The sequence below is a fragment of the Phaenicophaeus curvirostris genome, chromosome 3 (genome assembly GCF_032191515.1).
Source record: "Phaenicophaeus curvirostris isolate KB17595 chromosome 3, BPBGC_Pcur_1.0, whole genome shotgun sequence".
Taxonomy (NCBI): domain Eukaryota; kingdom Metazoa; phylum Chordata; class Aves; order Cuculiformes; family Cuculidae; genus Phaenicophaeus; species Phaenicophaeus curvirostris.
Window position 1 is genome coordinate 74,114,812 of NC_091394.1, and position 17,402 is coordinate 74,132,213.

Genomic DNA, 17,402 nt, shown 5'->3' on the forward strand with positions numbered 1-17,402 from the left:
CACTCTCGTGGTGAACAAATTCCTCCTTATGCCTAGTTTAAATCTGCCCCTCTCCAGTTTACAGCCATTGCCCCTAGTCCTGTCACTACAAGCCTTTGTAACCAGTCCCTCCCCAGCCCTCCCGCGGGGCCCTTTCAGGCTCGGGAAGCCTCCCCGCCGTGGGGTACAGCGAACATCACACGGGTCGCACCCCGAGCACCGCGGAGCATCACGGTCGTGCGCGAGGCGGGGCGCGGGGCAGGGCAGGCGGTGTCCATGGTAACGAGGCGCGCGGGGCGCCGCCCTCCGTCTCTCTCTCCCTGCGGCGCGGCGGCCATGATGCTGCTGGGGCGCGGGCTGGACGCCAGGTGAGGGCTGGCGGGGGTCGCGGCGGGCGGGGGGCGGCCCGGGAGGTGCTCGGGGGTTGGGGGACCCTGCCCTGCCCAGGCCGAGGCCGCAGAACTTTCCATGGAATCACAGCATCTCCAGGTTGGAAAAGACCTCTTGGATCGTCGAGTCTAGCCGTTCCTGTCTGCCACTCAACCGTGCCCCTGAGCGCGTCGTCTACCTGTCTTTTAAACACCTCCAGGGACGATGACTCAACCGTCTCCCAGGGCAGCCTCTGCCAGTGCCCGGTGACCGTTGCTGTGGAAAATTTTTTCCTGATATCCAGTCTGAACCTCCCCTGGCGCAGCTTGAGGCCATTTCCTCTTGTGCTGTCCCCTGCACTTGGGAGAAGAGGCTGGTTCCCTCCTCTCAGGTAGTTGTAGAGAGCAATAAGGTCTCCCCCCAGCCTCCTCTTCTCCGGGCCAAACAACCCCCGCTCCCTCCTCCAGGCTGAGCATGCTTTGCGGGGTGAAAGGAAGGGCTGCGATTGAAGCGATTCTCGCTTGTGATTTTGTGGCCGCTTCTCGGGGAAAAGGAAAAAAAAATTAATTTATTAATACTTAGTGAGGCTCTTGTTTTCCCACACCCTTGGTGAAGCCTTTCCTATTCAAATAGGTCTGCTTACAAAGGCTTGTAGTGATAGGACTGTGGGCAGTGGGTATAAACTGCAGAGGGGCAGATTTAGACTACCCCTAAGGAGGAATTCCTTCACCCTGACGGTGGTGAGGCACTGGAACAGGTTTCCCAGGGAAGCTGTGGCTGCCCCATCCCTGGAGGTGTTCAAGGCCAGATTGGATGAGTCTTGGGCAGCCTGATCCAGTGGGAGGTGTCCCTGCCCATGGCAGGGGGTTGGAAGTGGGTGATTTTTAAGGCCCCTTTTAACCCAAACTGTTCTGTGATGTTATGAAATGGTCCTATGTTCAAGGATGTCCTGGAGGAATTAACAGCTTACTTTTTTTTTTTTTTTTTTAACAAAATCTGTTTTGAACAGTCTTGCCATGAAGCAACACAACTGTGGTTTTGTCCATAGGAGAACTTCGGCCTGAAATGTTTTTCCTGAAGATGTTCTTTATTTGAATTGATTGCATTGTTCTTTAGCTGTAAAATATTCAGTTTCTTCCATTTTTTCTGATCTTAGCACACTGTGATATTGATTCAATGCATAAATATGGGTCAGCATTTGGAGTTGAGGTAGCTTAAGGATATGAAGGAAGTTTCTGTTTCTGTCCCTTTCCAAGACAGTGGCACAAGTACATTCTCTTGCTGAGAATTCCAGCACTTCTCATGAATCACCTCATGCAGAGCATGGAGACTTTTTAGGGCCCAGTATCTGGGTGTTACTGTTAGCTAACTTGTCCTGTAGTTGATTCAGTCAGATCAACAACTGCCACAATTTCACTGATTTGGTTTGATAGTATCACTAGAGCATAACTAAAGCAAGAGCATGAGTGATGTAAGAATAGGAAAACAAAATAAATGAAATATAAGTCATCATGAATTTTTAATTAATATTAATGAAACATACAGACATTTCATTAAAAAAGGTAATTAAGTTAATATAATGTAAAAGAAAATAATATGTTGGTATGATCAGTGTCCTTTCTGTGTCTTTAGAGTTTTCACCTCTGTACTCAAATCTTTTCTTTAATTCTCAGGAATATTTATCCTCTGTAGTGCTGACCTGAAGCAGTTTGATACCTGTTCACAATTTAAAGAACATTTGCTATCGTTACAGATTTGCTGTCTGCTGCCTAATTTCTCCGACCATTGACTCTTCTGTTTGGATTGCAGGCTCTTGCAGGAAGCTGGTTGACCCAGTCTTGTATGAGACCTGCAGATGTTACCACTATGTTAGTAATTCATACGAACAGTAATAGTGAGCTCTTGCTTAATGACAGGAGGAAGACTTCCAAGCTGATTTTTGTGATTTGAGTTTTCCTCTGTTGTATCTTTATTTTTAAGTATAAATCCTGCTTTTTTTAATATGTTTGTTAGTCATTCATAAATTAAGCATGTTTATGTCATCTTTTTAAGAATAGATTTTTTGTTTTGCACTGAAATGAGATGTCCAAATGGTGTATAAATTATCATTTGTATAATTACATAGTTTTTCTTCTGTATGTGTTGCAAACATTTTTCCCCTTCTTATTTTTCATTTATTTTTCTTTTGTATCAAGGGACAATCAGACAAGACAAATACAAGATGCTGTTTCAAATGTGGAAAAGCATTTTGGTGAATTGTGCCAAATATTTGCTGGATACGTACGTAAAACTGCCAGACTACGAGACAAAGCAGATCTTCTAGTAAATGAAATATATGCATATGCAGCCACAGAGACACCAAACTTAAAAGTTGGACTGAAAAACTTTGCAGATGAATTTTCCAGACTTCAGGATTATCGCCAGGCAGAGGTACAAAATTAAAGCTGTACATGTTGTGTTTGCCATCTGAACTTTTCAGTTACTTATCTGTGATTTAAAGGGAAAAGATACACACTGCCATCACAAGAGAAACATAGGAGAAAACACTTCTAAATATAGTGGTGGTAGAGCAGGATAGGCTGTCAAAACATTCATCATTTACTCTGCTAATAACATTAGTGAAAACTACCTGTGATTAGTCCTGTGGAAGTCAGTGAAACTGCAGAACATGAGACAAATAAGTCTTTTATTGGTCTTAGACTTTGAAATATGATTTATTGTATTTATGGTTAATAAAGTTCTTCTAGTTTTTTGAGTTGCGTAGCAGCAGCTGAATGAAAATCATAGAATCATGGAATAGTCTGGGCTGAAAGGGACCTTAAAGATCATCCAGTTCCAACCCCCCTGCCATGGGCAGGGACATCTTCCACCAGACCAGTCTGCCCAAGGCCCCATCCAACCTGGCCTTGAACACCTCCAGGGATGGGGCAGCCACAGCTTCCCTGGCAAATTGGTCCAGTGCCTCACCACTCTCATGGTGAAGAAATTCCTCCTTATGTCTAGTCTAAATCTGCCCCTCTCCAGTGTATACCCATTGCCCCTTGTACTATCACTACAAGCCTTTATAAACAGTCCCTCCCCAGCTTTCTTGTAGGCGCCCTTCAAGCTGGAAGGTTGCTATAAGATGGCCAGCAGGTCGAGGGAGGTGATTCTGCCCCTCTGTTCCTCTCTTGTGAGACCTCTCCTGGAGTATTGTGTCCAGTTCTGGAATCCTCAACACAAAAAGGATATGGAACTGTAGGAATGTGTCCAGAGGATGGTGAGAAAGTTGATCCAAGGGCTGAAGCACCTCCCGTAGGAGGACAGGCTGAGAGAGTTGGGCTTGTTCAGCCTGGAGAAGAGAAGGCTCTGAGGAGTTCACTTTTGAACTCTGAATCTGTAATTTCAATGTACCTGTGCAAGAACTTAGGCTCTGCTTCTTTTGTTTTTCATGTGTGTTTTAAAAACTGACATTTGGCCTACATCGTCCTACCAGGCCTGTCCCCAAACCACTACTGCCCTTTGAAGGAGAAAAGGCAGAAGCAGAAAAGGGAAGAAAAAGCTTTTGGGCTTAAAACCAGGTTCTCTTTTGATCATGAAGACCAAAGAGATAATCTTAGCTTTATTTCTTTGGGGCACTGGGTTAAATAACAGTTTTCATATATATTGAAAATATGGGCAAAAGAAAATTAGCTTGTAAGAGTCATCGATGTCTCCTTTCAGCTGTAGTACTACATGTATAAATATTGAAGTGTGAGGTACTTCCACAACATGTGGAAGAGTAAGTAACCAAGGCAGGCAGGTTATTTGGTGTGGCTTTACCATGTGCTTCATTTAGAGCTTTACTGCCCTATGCACTTCTGAATATTCACTTCCATCCCACCGTATTTTCAGCATAAATCAACTAATTTTCTAGTAAGGTGAATCACTAGTAAATCGAATGTTTCCTGTTTTTTCACACCATAGACGTGGATGATTTTAGTGACCTTGTGATTTCTTTTGCAGGTTGATAGGCTTGAAGCTAAGGTGGTTGAACCTCTGAAAAGTTACGGGACCATAGTGAAACTTAAAAGGGTAGGTTAAATGTCTCTTTCCTCACAAGGTACATTTTGTTTTTCTGGCCACTCAGTTGAAAACTTCTGCTTTGCAGGGAGGAGTGGCTCTGATTTTTCATATTGCAATAATCCTTCTAACTAAACTGTGTAGTAATACATCTGAATGGAAGCTATGTGTGTGTTGGAGGACAAAACTTTTATGTGAAGTCAAGTATATTCAGACTCTTGGAGCACAAGCAAATGCTAAAAACAAAAGGCATTGTGGATAGTGTGAAACATCCTGGATAGTGCAAATTCAGGATGTTTTTCTTTAAAAATAATGCCATGCAGATTGTAATTATTATTATTATTAGTTCCAAAAGGTGAATTAAATGTAATGCTTTTGGCTCTTAGTCATCTCTGTGCTGCCTTTAACAGCTTTTTAAACTTAGAACTGTGTTCTACACTGAAGTTCATAATGTAGAAGACTTTTTGAAACTGAAAAACAGGCAGTGGCCTGCCTACCTCTCCGTTCTGCAAAGTAGTCAGGATACACAAAAACCTGAGGTCTCTTCATTCACTACATTCTGGAAACAGTGTATATAGGGGTTCAAAATACTCCCACAATGTATCTGTAAATTTGTTTTCTCCAGGAGAGATAAGCTTAAGTGAGTAAATTTTAATTAGCATATATTAGTTTATAGGGTAAAAGTAGTTCTTCGTAATTATTCTATGTTACATAGAGGATACCTTCATCCTGTAAACTCAAATCTGTAATTGGTGTATAGGTCTGTTATCACACTCCATATAAATCAAAAGCAAAATGATGATTATTTGATGTTATTTTACATAAAAAAATCTTACAGTGTGTTAATTGTGGTTAATTTGAGTACATTTGTGGCATTGCATCTCAAACTAGCATTTTTCATATGTTTTTGTTCTTGAATCTTTTCAATATGGTGAAGAACAGGGGTACAGTGTTTGGAACTTACTGCACAGCTATCTCGGTTGTTAGAGAAACAATCATGAAGGAAATGCATCCTGTACTTGAGTGGTACTATGTGTGGCAGTCCTTAGCGGAGTTTTAGGCTGTAGAGCCTGTATCCTAGAATTTGGTGCTTTAACAGTTGCTCTGAAGCCCACTTTGTGAGACTAAGTGCATATAAATTTGAGTGTGGAAGACAAGTTTTATGTGTTTGTGGCAATAGAATTTCTGAAGAGACACACTGAAGACTGTAGCAATGCTTCGGGCTTCTGAAGCATTGAAGCTGTGTACTGTCCTCAGTAAGTGCTTAGGACAGAAACAAATTAAGCTAGGCCGTTCCTTGTAACAGTGAATGGTGTTTCCTGTTGTCACCATTCGTAATGCCAGAAATTATTACATAAAGTTATCTTGGCTACAGTGAGGAGTACAAGAGCATTCTTAAACTGCAGATGGGATTACCTATTGTTTTATTGGTTTAGTATTTGATAGGAATGGTTGGACTCGATGATCCAGTGGGTCTTTTCCAACCTGGTGATTCTGTGATTCTAAGTCTGGATTGAACCTGTCTTCTTACTGCTTTGGGGTTCTCGGGTGTTGACCATCTACCGTATTTTCATAAAAAGCTGTAAATATCTTTTTCTTATTTTTCCCCCAGATTTTAAATTATAGTGTGTGCTAGAGACTAGGGCAAGATGCTGAACTCTCTTGGTCCCTGTTTACTTCTCTTTCAGGGGATCATTTAACTGAATAAGATCAGTAAAATCTGGTTTTGTTTAAAGCAAAGTTATGTTTGTGTTTTCTAGGCAATGTGCGTATGAAGAAAAGTGTGGTTTGTATTATCCTAAATCTGTTATCCTAGATTCATTTCAAACATGTCTAAAACATTTTATTTCCAGGATGATCTTAAAGCAACTTTAACAGCAAAGAACCGAGAAGCCAAGCAATTATCTCAACTGGAAAAGACACGCCAGCGGAATCCATCAGATCGACACATTATTGTATCCTGTACTTACAGCAGCTATAAGAAATACTTTCAGAATTTCTCAGGAATTAAACTCCTGTGTTTAGAAAGTAATATAAGAAGAATGGTCTTTAGGGGGACTGTTTCATATCTTGATGTTGAATCTCTTCTTAAGCTTTGTGATAAGTTACAGCTTATAATAGCTGCTTTGTTACTGCCTTTTTGACTGAAAAGAAACTATGAAGTATTTGGTATGTTTATGCCAGAGAGGTAGGCATAGATTGCATATTGGAGTTCAGAGGTTTTTTAAAATCAGACAACTCCTTTTACTTCCTATTTGTAGGATTTCATCAGTGTTATTTCAGAAATTTGTATCTTTCTAGTCATCGGGGCATGGGGACTGCAGAAAGAGCAAAAATTATTGTGATGGTCAAATACCAGTTGGGAAAATTACATTTCATTTTTGTCTCTGCCAAAGAATTCCTATTAAATATTTTTCAAATCTGTTAAATCAAGTGATCATGGACTCATAGAATAGTTAGGGTTTGAAGGGACCTCAAAGATCATCTAGTTCCAACACCCGTGCCATGGGCAGGGACATCCAACTAGATGAAGTTACCCAAGGCCCCATCCAGCCTGGCCTTAAGCACCTCCAGGGATGGGGCATCCACAACTTCCCTTGGCAAGTTGTTCCAGTATCTCACCACTCTCATGATGAAGAACTTCTTCCTAATGTTTAGTCTAAATCTGCTCCTCTCCAGTTTATACCCATTCCCCCTCATCCTGTCACCACAAGCCTTTGTGAATAGTCCTTCTCCAGCTTTCTTGTAGGCTCCTTTCAGGTACTGGAAGGTCACTATAAGGTCTCTTCGGAGCCTTCTCTTCTCCAGGCTGAACAAGTCCAACTCTCTCAGCCTGTCAAATTGATGATTAATTAATTTCTCATGTAATAAAGACACACAGATGTCAGCTGTAGAGTTAGAACTGGAGCTGTTGTGCAGTGTTCTCTTCCGTTAGAATTAAGGGAGTAAATGATAACAGTAACCTGCTCTTCCCAAACGGAGACTGATCCCACTTTTCTCCCTCTTCTGCTAATTCCCAGTTGAATTCATGGGTATATGACTGGCACGTAACTTTTCTTGTCTCTGTGGCTTAGCTTTTTGTAACACCTGTGTTTTCTGTACTTAAGACTTTGCTTGAAGAGTTATTAAATCTCAGTACAGTCTGGTTTTGCATATGGCCAAAGGTACCAGATGCTATATATTTGCTTTTTAAAGTGATCAGCACAAAATGCATAAAAAGTTATTTTGAGAATGAGTGCAGGTCAGCTTTTAGGCCAGTAAAAGGCTTCACCATGTTTGCTGATGATGCCATAGCTGTTAGATTCCAGCAGTGCTTCAGTTGTTCTTGAGTAACTGTGATGTTCCAGCAGCAAATAAATTTGGCTGCAGGTAGCAAAGTATCTGTACTCCCAGATCTCAAGGTTGTCTGATCTACTTTTTTTTTCCTAATAAATAAATAGATAGATAAATAAATAACCGAACCCTCAGTCCAAGACAAAACAGCTATCCTGAAATATTTTTGCCTGGATACTTGAATTCTAGCAAAGCTGTAGCAAACTGTAAGTAATGTCTTAGAGCCAGAAGCTTCAGACAACATAATAGCAGCACCCTCCAAGTGTACAGAAGTTTTGAAATATCTGAGGTAAATACTTAACAATATGTTAAAAGTGGGAAAATAAACCAGTTTCTTTTATGAATAATAATTGCTATTGTGCCATTTTTTCCTTTACTAACGTTTCCAGTCGCAGGTGAGTGTTTATGAAGAGAAAATATCAAACTGCTGTTGTGAAAACTATGCAGGTTTTGCAAGTTTAAACGTTCCACTCTACAGTAAACAAGATTCCTTTCTTAAAGCATCTGTGCACAAAATCTGGCCAGTCTATTAATAAAGATGGATAGGGAAAATATATTTGATTATCACAGAAATAACATACTGTATTTGCATGTGTAATGGCTGCTTATGCATTGCAGCTGTCTTCATTTACAGAGAGTGATGGATTGTAATAATTGAGAATACACAAAATGTCTTTTCTTACTTGTTTTCCCCCTATCTTTTGCACAAAATCAAGGAAGGCAAATGAACCTGTGACCTTATGTACTACTAAAGATCATTACCATTTTTTTTGCCCCATAATGGTAGAATTGTTTCTATGACTTTAAATTTTTTTGTAAAAAAGACTGTTTCAAATTGATAATCCTGTAATATAAGGTTACCAGATTTCAAACAAATTAAACTAGTGACAGAGTATGCCTTATGCATTAGATTTCTGCACAAATATAATACTAAAAAACAGATTGTGGGATCTGGGCTTGTGGTATTTCTATTGTGGGGTGGGGGGAAGTAGTTCCTCTTTAAGTTGCAGCATTTTAGAAATGGGAAGAATCCATACTATTTCCAAATCCCAGGACAGAATAGAGTTTCGATGATTGATCAGAGACTGTAAGTATATACTGTCTTGGCTACTCTACAATGTCTGACCAGTAATGTATGCAAAATACATTATGTTACTTTACCAGGCTGAAAGTGAACTGCAGAGAGCTTCTCTGGATGCAACTCGAACAACTAAGCAATTAGAGGAAACCATTGATAATTTTGAGAAACAGAAAATAAAGGACATAAAAGTAAGTGTGCTTATGTTTCAGTATCTGACATGACCTTCATCTTGCGTAATTAAATTGCTATTTTACCTTCTGCAAGATTAGCAATGTTTAGTATTAAGTATACATAAATATAAAACTTGTGGTATTCACAAGTCTTTCATAATCTAAATATAATGAGCTTTGCAGTTAAAAATCAGTTCATTATTCTAAACAGTTGATTGAATTGAGAATTTTCCTATATCGGACTGCTTAGCATCTGCACCTTCCAGCAGTTGCTGTACTGTGCTTCACTGCATTTGTTAGTGGAATGACATACATGGACATCATTTATCAAATTAACAGAAATAGTGAGAAGTAAATAATGTATTTATCCATGCTAAAATTTGTATAATTACTGCAGTTAAAAGTTTTACTGTAGCAAAAAGCACCAAATAACTAGTGACTGCAAGTAATCAAAGCTTTAATGTTTCTCTTAATGTCAGACACTAAGTGACTTAAGTCGCAAATACTATTAGTGACTGAAAAACATTTAAGTGATCTCAAATTTAATTATAAAATTACTGAAGCAAGATACTGTTTTTACTGGGGAAAATAAAACCTGTATTAAATAGGAAAGAACAAAAGCTAGCTGAAAAACTCAACCAAACAAACCAGTACTTGATGTTAGAGTAATACGAAAGAGATAGCAAGTTCTGGAGATGTCCTCATTACATGTTTGGGTTTCTTTAATACATATAGAATCTTTTATTATATAAAATGTGTAATTATCTGTAAATCATAGGTATGTATAGAATGTAAAGATAATTTATACCGAACCTGTTAAAAAGATCACCATCAATAAAACAAAAATTCACTGGCATCTTGTGAGTATATATCAAGGAATATAAAGTCAGTTTTCAGCATGACATTTTATTTATTACTAGTGAGTCTCCTTGTTGCTTTTCAAGTGTTTACTTAGAATTTAGTATGAAATAACAACTGCATAAGTGATAGCCCAGACAGCATTTATGTTTAATTTCTAAAATCCAGGTCTGACTACTCAAAAGTACTAGGTATTGTGCAGTTATTTTTATCATATAAATACCAAGTACAGAATTCAGTAATTTCTTCTATTGGAAGTGGAAATGCGCTTTTCTGCATTAACAAAATCTCTGTTTTCATTTGCTTTTAGAACATATTCTCTGAATTTATAATTATTGAACTGTTATTCCATAGCAAAGCTTTGGAGATATATACTGCTGCCTACCAAAATATCCAAAACATTGATGAAAATGAAGATTTAGAGGTAAGAGTGATTAAGATTTGCTTGTCAATTTACTTACTACATAAAAACATTTTCACATTCTGGGGCAAAATATGTCCCAAGCAGAAAATGCAACATGTTTCAGGGTCACAGAATAAACTTCTTATGTATACCAAGACCTTTCTTGCACTTCTCCAGCAGAGACATGCAGGTTTCTTAAGTCAGAGATTTGAAAAACGGAGAACTGCAGTGGCAACCTAATCTTTCACACAAAATGCAGATAAGAGACTTCTCTTGAGTTAACTGCTGCTCCAGCCTCAGCTAATCATAGTTGTTAAAGAACACCTCTGCAGTAAGTCTTGCTGTAAAGATGCGCAGTAAGTCTTGCTGTAAAGATGCACAGTAAGAGAAAATCTTACACTGCTCAGATAAGACGTTCTAAAGACTAATTACTTAATTAGAAAGAAGAGAGATATTTTTTTTCTGAGTTTTGTTTGCTTGTTTGCATCTTCCAGCCACTTCTTTTTATTAAGGTGTTCTAGAATGAAGAAACGTTTATCACCAAATTGCTTTTTTTTTTTTTTCGCCTTGTGGCAGTTACAGCTTCCTTTCAAGTCTCCTGTTCTGTTCTCTTTGAGCTATGTAGTCTCTCTTTCCCAGCACGTTTTTCAGTCCTTTATTCATTCTTGCAGTTGTTCTGGATGTTTGGCCTTTAAACTTACTGTCATTGAAATGTATGTTGTGTATGTAAGTATGTGTTTTCAGAGGGTTTTTTTCTTGAGCAAGGATGTTGTTTCAGCTAAAAATGATCAATCCAAACTACAGTTGATCCATATCTCTAGAGCAGGATTAATTGTCCAATGCTGCATTTTTGTTATTTTCAGTCTTTGTGATTGTTAGCTTGCAAGCTGTATCGCGGCACCCAAATCACAGCTTTCTTCATTTGAACAGGTTTTTCGGAGCTCACTTTATCCACCAGACTATCAGTCTCGCTTAGACATAGTTCGTGCAAATTCGAAGTCCCCTCTGCAAAGAACTGGCTCCTTAAAATCTTCATTGAGGACAGTACAGGTAAGAAAAAAACTTAAATGCTAGATCAGTGTATTAAAAGAATGTCTTAAGCAGAGCTTTAGCTAATGTACATGTACGTGGATCCACTAGCTTTACGTAGTTCAGGACAGCTACAAGTGTAAAAAGACTTCAAGGGCATAAGGATCATAAGCTTTTAATAATGCAGCTTCTAAATTTAATTTTATTTGAGAAAAAAAATCAGCTTTTAGAGCTTCATTGCTTATTGTTGAAAAATGCCATTTCCAGCAATACTATTGCTTTCAGCAACAAACTGTGGCATCTTGCAGAGAGAAGGTCTAGGAGCTTATTGGAAAGAGAAGCAACATTCTGTAATAACAGTTGCATATTCTTAGTCTCAGTATCCAGATCCTAGTGTGGATTCTCTACCTCAGCATAGCGATGGCACCTAGCAGCAGAGCAAACCCATGACCAACAGACTTTCCCTTTTGTACTTTGAAAATACTTTGAAAGGAGGATGATAAAAATAAATGAAACAAATTGAGAAAGTACCACTGCTTTTGAACCAGCTACCTGGCAAAAAAATCTTTGAACCCTGTTTGCAGCAGTAAACTTGCAGACATTGCAAAATGGCTGAATTATTTTTTTCATTGAAGCTTTAATCGTGTAACTAAAATGATTCTTGCCAGTGTTTCAGTTAAAGACAAAGACGGCCAAATTCAAAATATATGCACCCCACTTTTCTTCTTTGGCTAGAATCACACAATGATATTGTAATACTAGAAAGTTTTCCTGACTTCACACATTTCATTACCCATTCTCTGCTCCCAGCACTGAAAGGATCAAATACTACAGTTGAGTTATTCTATTGTTACAAGTATGAGTCAGGCCGTCTGAAAAGATAAAAGAACCCAGTGATTCAGTGCACAAAGGCCAATCTTGACTTTAAATTTGACTTTTTGCCTGTCCTGTCTATCAAACAAGCAAATTTCATGTTCAAGCTACTTCTGAAAGTGTTTACCCATTCATTTTTTTGAAGACCAAAGGAAGTAAAAAATCTGTTGCTGTCTTCCTTGAGAACTTCCTGCAGTGCTGTATAACTGTATGAAGGGTATAGAAGCATCTGTAATTACTTTACAATGCCACGGATATAGCTAAGTTTTTGACTATTTTGTTATGGAAAAAAAACCCCAAAACAGTACGGTCAGAAAAGTGAATGTACATACACTGTGATTTCTCTCAGAGATGGAGTGGAACTCCACTTTGACTAACTTGCAAGTTTATCTTACTTTTCTCCTAGACCTCTCTTTTAGCTCTAACTTCAGATGTTAATGTTCTCATAACCTCTTACCAGAATGTCTGAAAAGAATGGGAAGTCATCCAGACCTAGAGAAAAGCCACAATACACTTTAAACTCATGTCAGCTTACTGGGCTATGCAATGTATCTGTAGAGGAGATGGCAGGAAAAAGGAGTGAAACAGAGCATTAATGGAATCACCACAGGGCATTAAAGAATAGGCAGGCATCCTGTTCAACACACTCCCTACACTGCCCTTTCTGATTCTGCATAACACATTGCACCTGGATCAGTGCCTTGAATTTCATGAAGGGCTCTGATCTCTAAAATCCAGCCAACACCTCACTAGCAAAAAATGCTATACTCAGAAAAAAATTCAGGTGACTTGTTTTGCCTCTCTGATCTTTCACTCCTAGAGTTTTCAGAAGTCCGGTTTCATGCTACATAATCAAAATTTACGACCATAATGCAGTACTTTGGAATTTCCAGTCTAAAGCAGGATAAGTAATACAGTAAGCAGTTCACAGAATTGCACAGACTAAGACTATGGTGGGGAGAACGGGGAATAGCACACACCAATGAAGAGTAATCTGTTTGGTGGAAGCTGGAACAGAAAGTCAGTGCATATCAGATGTGATAAACTGTGCCAGTAACAAAATACTTCCTTCAGAGGATCTAGCACATGCTGTTCTTGAATTTATTTCTGGTTCTGTGGACTACCTTTCTGTATTATTTCCATATTAAAAATTGAAATACTCCTTGAGCTCGATTGTGTTTTTTTTTTCTTCACAAAATGCTACCTTCTTTTAAAGTTCTGGTGCCTTAACATGATAATCTAAAAGTGCATTATCGCTTACTCCTGGAGTTAGTATTCTGGAAGGAGTACTGAATGCTAAATTATCAAAAGCAGGAATTTGCAGAGATCAGTGACATTTTTGTGTCCATCTTAATGCTTTTTTCCTCAACTCTTTCCCCCCTTGATATTCATAGTTATTTTCAGCTCACACTGGGACTAGCTGAAGCAACTGAGATGCTAGCTTCTCCGTCCTAACTGCCACTTCATTTAGCAGACAGCACTATAAATCTGCAAGGAAAGGAGCAATGGTCAAGGAATTAATGTCCCAAGCAGCAGTGACAGTACAACAATAAGATGTGCATTTTTTCATTTCTATGTACTTAATATGACCAGGAGAGAGCACCAGGAAATCTGTTTTTCATAGGATGGCTCCCCGTTATAAGAAAATCTGTTCAGGGGTTCGGGGCTTTTTTTTAAAATGTAACTATTGCAGATAGTTTTACACAAGTAAATCCCTTTTTGCCCTTTACTTAGCAATTTATCTTCAGCATTTCATTGTATGCATTCAGGCTAGTATGCTGTATTTTAGACAGAATTGTAGCGGAAGAGATACCTTTTCCAGATACTGTAAATCAGATTTAACTACACAAGTTTTAGCCATATTAATATAGCAAACTATTTTGCACCTGCCCTGTAAGACAGTAAAGTATCATTTTAAACATGATTGAAAAGGTCTACATCCTAGTGTTCCAACACTGCCTGCTGTCTGACACAAGGAGAGAATTGCCATGCTTTCTGTAGTAACACATGCAGTGAAACATGCAAATTAACAACTTAAGCAAGGACAGTCATCACCTACATGCAAACTTAGAGAATTCATTTTCACATAAAATTGTTTGATGAACACAAATTATCAGATTCCATTATTTTTTATATCTTTTTTTGTATTAAGGAATCATAACATTCAAGTATTAGTGTTTTCGAGCTTTATGGCAAACTGCCCAATTTCCTTTCTCACTTTCCTTACTCTGATTCAGTTTGGTTCTTAGGTTAGTCCTCTTACCACCACCTCACCACCACCAGTAATAATATTTAATGGTCAGCATGGTCAAAGGTACCTGAGTAGTGACCAGAAAAAAAGACGTAAAGGCAGAGAGCACCTCCTATTTCAAGAAAGGGAGCGCTTTTATTCAGCAATATGACTGAAGTTCTGCTTAAGAATTTCAGATGCTCTTAACTAGGGAAAACTTGGAAAATTTGTCTATTGATTGAATTGAAGCTGCCTTAACAGGCTCAATCTGCAGCACTCCTTCATCTCCAATTACACATCAGTGTCATTGTCTTTTTCTTCTTCCACAGAATGAACGATTGCTGGTTTAGGCATTTAGATGCAAGTTAACCCAGCTTCATCTAACGATTAACTCAATTTTCTGTTATTTTCAGAGATTTGTAAGCAAGCATTTGCTTCAATCTAAATTATGTACTTTGTGAGCATCAACAAGACTAAGGATTATTCTGCTTTCAGTAGTTCAATGCTTGCAGTTTGCTTTATGTACACACGAAAAAAAATGGTTACATACTTAGCTGAATGTATTGTGAAATCTCAGAAGTCAATTTAAAACCCAGCATTTAAGGACTTTTAGAAAAGAGGGTTATTTAAAAAAGAAAGGCAAGTTTTGTCTTCAATGCTGAAGTTTTATTATATCACTGCATGGAAGGAAACTTAAAAAATATAACCAAAATTAGTGCTGCAGATGCCCTTAAGAGAACTGCTAAACCTAAAATAATTTTTCATAAGCAACCGAGGTGATTTGGATAACGATCTTTGAGTTTAATATTCCTTTTCTCCTGAGAAAAAAAAATAGGTATGTTCTACTTTAAGTTGTAAATGTTGCATCTTATGTGAAGATACATGGCATCTTCAGCAGGAATTAGATTGAGCCCTCATAGGAAAAAGTATAGATGGCAGAATCTGTCAGCTGAGATGAAAGCTTGGCAGCTGGCACTTGTTTTTATCATTTGATGAACCAAAAAAACATGACAGTTTCATTCTGAAGGGCAAGCACTGTCAGGCATGGAAAGAAGTTCATGCATGAATCAAGACTCTACTAGTAGAGTTTGTCTGATTTATTCTCAAGGACTTCTTAAGAGCAGCATAGTGTCAAGTTTTTCATTTAACTGAGGAGGTTTGAGGTCTTCATCTTAAGATCATGCCTTGACACTAATCTTCAGCCTGCTGCCTCAGTAGCCAACCCAGGAAAAAGCAGGTTTGCATCCTGTTGATTTTTAATATTAATGCAATCAATGCACCGTTTTCCCTATCCTATAATAGTTTTCAGGACTGTGAGGATTTGTTTAGCTTTTGAAGATCACTACTGTATTTATATTCTTCACCATGTATCTTTCTGTTGGCATTGTCCATGATACTAGGAGTTGGAAGGGTTAAGGGATAAACAACTTCCCTACTCTCCCTGAATGAAAAACCTATAAGTACTTAGACTGGAAATGGCAACAGAATTGTTTTTCTTTCAGGAGAACAAACACTTGATTTACTTTTGTTGGGGTTTTGTTCTAGCAGATTTCGAGAAGTATGCAAAGAAAAGATGAGGAAGAAGAAGAGGAAGATGAAGATGAGGAAGAGGAGGATGAGGAGGAGGAATTACATGGTACTAAAGAAGTGAGATAAGAAAACTGTTTCCAAGAGTGCTCTTTTCTTTGGCGGGGGGGGGGAGGAGGAGGAAATATTTCCCTGTAAGTAAAGGCTTTTGTGTGTTAATCAAAAACTTCAGAGGCTGTAATTGTAAAATTCCAACAGAAGCAAGAATTGGCACTAGTAGCAGAATGCCAGACAAAACCCAACAAATTTCAAGGAATAGGACAAAATCTACTGAAAATGGACAAATTCAGTAGCTAGAAAATGAAATATTTCTAGAATCCTGTATAATATTTGCATAGATGTTATACTGCAGCCACTTTTGTTTCAACTTACATGGTAGAGTGTCCAAAAACTGCACGAGGCTTACAAGCAGTTATGAATGTAAGGGTTTGCTTGTTACTTTACCAATGTATTACCTTATTCTCTAGCTACCCACCTCTTGGATTTAGTTAGGTCCTCCAGATATACCTCTCATAATTAGTTTTATACATCCTGAAGTAACTGTAGTACTCAAGAAACTGATTACAGCAACAATCCTGTTACATTTTGTTATGACCTTGGATGGCAGAAGATGGGGTAAGGAGTACTGTCTTCTCATTCTTGTTTTCCTCAGGCTTGACTAAGATGACTTTTGATTCCTTTACACATACAGAATGTACACTCACAAATAAGGACCTAGCCCAGTTTTTATTTTTAATGCTGCTTTGCTTTTAAATAAAAGTGCCTTCATAATAAAACTTTTTTATATTAGTTGACATGATATATATAGTTCAAATCTCATGTGTTTAACTAGTTAATTCAGGTACTAATTCCATCAAACATACAATAAATTACACATTTTGAGTATAATTTCTTATCCTGTTTGGGCATGTTGGTTATTACTCAAAAATGAACATGCATACGATTTTCTTCCAGAAAGCTGCTACCATATTGTTTATTTTCAGCTTTAGTATCAGCTAAAGAAAGAACATATGTACAAATCTAATCTAAATTTTGTAACTGGGAAAGTAATCTTAAGTTATAACCAAATTTTTTTTCAGGTACAGAAATAAACCAGGAAACACATTCTTAATATCAATGCCAGCTTTGTCCACTGACACAAATTATGCAATGCACACTTGTTTGGACAGGTGAAAAAATAGGTTTGCCCAAAAATTACCGTGATCAAAATGTGAGTCAAAATGTCACAATACAGGGTTCTGTTTTAAACCCAGAATTACATACAACTGACATTGAACTACTGCTGACAAAGGAGAACACTATTTCAGTGAGTAGGGCATTCAGTAAATATCTGTATCACATCATCAGAATTATGACGATCAGCACTTTAGCATCTCAGTGAAGTCACACAATCCATCTCCAAAACAGATCGTTAACCTCATAACTATACCAGGTTTTCACATAATATAC

At 38.1% G+C, this 17,402-nt stretch overlaps 1 protein-coding gene and 1 long non-coding RNA gene across 5 annotated transcripts; one reads left to right on the forward strand and one right to left on the reverse strand.

Annotated features, from left to right (window-relative positions):
* Nucleotides 1-234: 234 nt before the first annotated feature.
* On the forward strand, nucleotides 235-16,801 carry CIBAR1 (CBY1 interacting BAR domain containing 1). 4 transcript variants are annotated; one of them, XM_069854372.1, is made up of 8 exons: nucleotides 235-347; nucleotides 2,544-2,778; nucleotides 4,333-4,401; nucleotides 6,243-6,344; nucleotides 8,887-8,991; nucleotides 10,142-10,255; nucleotides 11,165-11,284; nucleotides 15,912-16,796. In XM_069854372.1, exons 1-8 carry the CDS (start codon nucleotides 256-258, stop codon nucleotides 16,020-16,022), a joined length of 948 nt encoding a protein of 315 aa, XP_069710473.1. In that variant the 5' UTR covers nucleotides 235-255; the 3' UTR covers nucleotides 16,023-16,796. The 4 variants fall into 4 exon arrangements, with proteins under 4 accessions (XP_069710473.1, XP_069710474.1, XP_069710475.1 ...); XM_069854373.1 differs by having other exon boundaries at nucleotides 15,915-16,042; XM_069854374.1 differs by lacking the exon at nucleotides 15,912-16,796 and adding an exon at nucleotides 15,767-15,824.
* On the reverse strand, nucleotides 6,211-8,951 carry LOC138719275 (uncharacterized). Its single transcript, XR_011337198.1, has 2 exons — nucleotides 8,869-8,951; nucleotides 6,211-6,471 (listed from the first exon to the last, which is right to left on the reverse strand). It is a non-coding gene; the product is annotated as an uncharacterized lncRNA (long non-coding RNA).
* Nucleotides 16,802-17,402: the final 601 nt, after the last annotated feature.